This window comes from Anneissia japonica, unplaced genomic scaffold, assembly GCF_011630105.1.
Source record: "Anneissia japonica isolate Jap-2015-1 unplaced genomic scaffold, ASM1163010v1 scaffold7695_len11127_cov160, whole genome shotgun sequence".
NCBI lineage: Eukaryota > Metazoa > Echinodermata > Crinoidea > Comatulida > Comatulidae > Anneissia > Anneissia japonica.
Genome location: NW_022733270.1, coordinates 7,008 through 11,068, shown reverse-complemented (window position 1 = coordinate 11,068; position 4,061 = coordinate 7,008). Strand labels below are relative to the sequence as shown.

The following is a 4,061-nucleotide window of genomic DNA, read 5'->3' as shown; positions in this document are numbered from 1 at the left end:
AATCTCAAAACTCTAAACAAAATGAAAGATACACAGCCACATAAACATTTTCACTTTGTAGCACAGGTGGGCAAAGTGTGGCCGGATGGCAATTTTGTTGCGGACTGCACCAAACCCTACATCTGCAACCAACCACATTTGGCTTAAAACCCACATGTTTTTACAGACCTGACACCGATAATCTGTAAAAAGTGTTATTAAAACTAAGCATAAAGAGGTATAAAAGCAGTGCATGAAAATTTATCTGAAAATGTATAATTTATGCTTTCTAATAGCGACCCAGTACTCTATCAGAAAGCCATACTGTAACTGTAACCCACCCTAAAAACCTAAAAAGGAATAGTGACCTAGGTTTTCTATCAAAGCAACACTGTATGTCAGTAATCGAAGGACTGGTCTATGAGAGTAATCAAAGCACTGTTCTATGTCAGTAATCAAAGAACTGGTCTGCGTCAGTCATCAAAGAACTGGTCTATGTCAGTTATGATAACAATAGTCTATGTCAGTAATCACAGCACTAGTCTGTTTCAGTAATTAAAGAACTGGTCTGACAGTAATCAAAGCACTGGTCTGTGTGAGTAATCAAAGAACTGATGGTGTCAGTAATCAAAGTACTGGTCAATGTCAGTTATGAGAACAATAGTCTATGCAAGTTATGAAAACAATAGTCTATGTCACTAATTAAAGAACTTATCTATGACGGTAATCAATGCACTGGTCTGTGTCAGTAATCAAAGAACTGGTCTGTGTCAGTTATGGAAACAATAGTCTGTGTCAGTAACCAAATGAATAATTGTTTTAGACTTACCATTAGTAAGTTATTGAAATTGATCAGTATTGAATTACTAGCTATCTCCTAAAAAATAAACATATAAATTAATGAAAATCACTCAAACACCTGAAACTGTGAAAATAATATGAAAATAAATCCACTCTTTGGGCTAGAGTCACTGCGCCTCGGAATAGCATGTTAGATAGATGGCACACTATAAGTGCTGTTTGATCATAATTTTTTTAATTAAAATATATTACTACAAACACAAAACTAAATGAGCCATTGATTTTGTCTCTTTAACAAATGATTCATTCAATGTACACATGAAGACTGATCACTGCATTGTAGAGACACTTACAGTATACAGGAATAAACTGAGCAAAAATAATAAATGGGGAAAAAAAGGCTAATGTTTTAGATTCTACGTCAGCCTCTCTACATATTCGACTGGTCAGCGCTAGCCACTGTTTAGCCAATGCACTCAGATTGATCAAACATTTCTTCTTCTAGCACAGGGTCATAGTTATTACAGTGCAATGCAATGGCTTGCAGATATCAGGCTGCTGAATAAAAAACTCTAGGCCTAGGCCTAGATAATGTGCTTTTCTTTCTGTAATTTATGACTGACTTTTTTTTTTCATGAATGGGGACAGGCCTATATAAAAATGATGACCCTTACTACACAAAAATTAAAATCTGTACAGTGGCATGAAATTTTTTTTTTAAATATGAAAGAAGATACCTGTAAATATAGCTCAAAATATTTACATTTGAAATATTAGTTGCATGATTAGTTCATTTAAATTACAACTCACAATAGCAATGTTGCTGTAGCAGACGATTCCATCTCCATGGTAACCATTTCCACAAATGCAATGTGGCACACCCTCTATGTCTTCACATGTAGCCTACATAAATAATTAGAAATCATGAAAATAAGTTTTAAAATAGATCTTGCAGTGATTATTACAAAAAAGAGACCATGTTTTTACATTGTGTAATGCATACATTGGGAAAGGTCCACTGATCATCTCTCACTTTCCACTATCACCTATCATCTCCCACCTCACATCATCTCCACTTGCACCTATCATCTCTCACCCTCACTTACCAACTCCCACCCTCACAAATTTGTAATATATACCTGTGGATGACAGAGACCAGTGCAGGAATTTGTAAGTGAACAATCATATCCATCTCCAATATATCCTTCATTACATGCACAAGTATTCTGAAACAATTATAGAGTTTTTACAAAACAATATTAATTATAATTATTATTATAAAATTTGGAATACAGCATTGGTTGGATACAAACTTTACATTAATTACAATTATTTGGTTGAAAATATAATTCAATAACAAAATAATAAAAACAATAGTGATAATAAGGGTTGAAGTAATAATAATCTTTGAAGTCAGTTGTGATGTCGTCATTTTCATGTTGGTAGCAATTATCCATTGATGAATGAGTGCTTACCTGTCCAGATGATGTGTAATAATATATAGCATGTTGGTGGCAGTTACCCATTAATGAATGAGTGCTTATCTGCCCAGGTGAGGTGTACTAGCATGCAGCATGTTGGTTGCATTTCCCCATTGATGAATGAGTGCTTATCTGTCCAGTTGAGGTGTAAAAGCATGTATCATGTTGGTGGCAGTTACCCATTAATGAATGAGTGCTTACCTAGCCACACAAGTTGTAATATGTAGAATGTTGGTGGCAGTTACCAATTGATAAATGAGTACTTACCTGTCTAGGTGAGGTGTAGTAATATGTAGCATGTTGGTGGCAGTAACTTATTGATAAATGAGTACTTACCTGTCCAGGTGTAGTGTAATAGCATGTAGAATGTTGGTGGCAGTTACCAATTGATAAATGAGTACTTACCTGTCCAGGTGAGGTGTAGTAACATGTATCATGTTGGTGGCAGTACCCCATTGATGGATGTGTGTTTACATGTCCAGGTGTAGTGTAATAGCATGTAGAATGTTGGTGGCAGTTACCCATTGATGGATGAACACTACCTGTCCAGGTGAGGTGTAATAACATGTAGCATGCTGGTGGCAGTTAACCATTGATAAATGAGTACTTACCTGTGGCGCGATCTACAAATTATCCCCAACGGCAGAAACGCGTCTGGGAAAACCATGTATTACAAACGCATCTGGGAAAGCGATCGTCTAATTATCGTGCCTCATGGATATTAATAAGCTAGTCGGAATATGTCCCAGACGCGTCTAAACGGTTTTGTGCTGTTGAACGCGTTTGCCATTGTTTCTATTGTTTTGGGCGACAAACGCATCTGTGTCGTTAGACCAGGCCCCGGTTGAACTACCGTTTTTGTACAATTTAAAATACTGAACAAGTTTTACTTTGAAATGAACCAAGTTAAAAGTTTAAAGGCTGCATAGTCCTAATAGTTAAATTAAGTGGTAAATGACAATAATGGCAGCACATGCATGTAGGCCTAATTGCCGTTCGCTGTCGGAAAGACCTATCTTCGTTAAATAGCAGCCTACCAGCTAAGAAGCTGACGACGAACGAAAAAAACATTTATCAACTCCCTGCACACATATCACATGGGAACACAAATGGACGCCAGTATTCGCCAAACATCATTCAATAAACTATAGAGAAAATAGAACATCTATTTTCTCTATTATTAAACATAGGCATCAATTATATATATTATATACAGCAACTAGGCCTATGCAACTACTGTACAATTAATATTGGGTACCTCGTGTGTTTGGATGTGATCGTCCAACAGAGTACGCAACATCACGTGACAAATGTCACTGACTGTGTGGCTGGTGTTGATCTATACATGGAGGAAAGAACTTTCCTCCGTGGTCTATAGAAATTTGCTTTGAGCGCCGCTCTGACTGAAGTGGGTCAGTTGAGATGCTAACAATAGGACGTTCGATGGAGTGCCTGGATGCCAGTTTAAAGTATGGCCTTGTCTGCTTGCCGGGCGGCGACTTCTGTATAGTTTAATTTTTTTAATCTTGCATAAATCTTGTTTTGTATTTTATTAATTTTTTTTTGGTTAGGCCTACTGTTATTTTATGTGTGGAAGCTGTTTATTGGCTTATGTTTATAAAAATAATATTGAGTGTTAAAGGCCTATGTTAATGTCAAAATATAAATAAAACATACATGTGAATGTTCGTGTACCGTTGTATTTCATTAATAGGCCTAATTAGGTGCTAATTCTTAACTGACCCAAACAAACATGTAGTGTACAGAAAACAGTATTCAATTCTTATATTCGGACATTTA

General features: G+C 36.2%; 1 protein-coding gene across 1 annotated transcript in view; it reads right to left on the bottom strand.

The window, feature by feature from the left end:
• Nucleotides 1–724: 724 nt before the first annotated feature.
• The window catches only part of LOC117116174 (stabilin-2-like), a 10,304-nt gene continuing 6,967 nt past the window's right edge, over nucleotides 725–4,061 (bottom strand). Inside the window, exons 3-5 of the mRNA XM_033260180.1 lie at nucleotides 1,920–2,006; nucleotides 1,591–1,683; nucleotides 725–856 (exon numbers count right to left, since the gene is read on the bottom strand). Of these exons, the coding sequence (XP_033116071.1) occupies nucleotides 725–856; nucleotides 1,591–1,683; nucleotides 1,920–2,006 (312 nt within the window). The remainder of the gene's footprint in view (nucleotides 857–1,590; nucleotides 1,684–1,919; nucleotides 2,007–4,061) is intronic.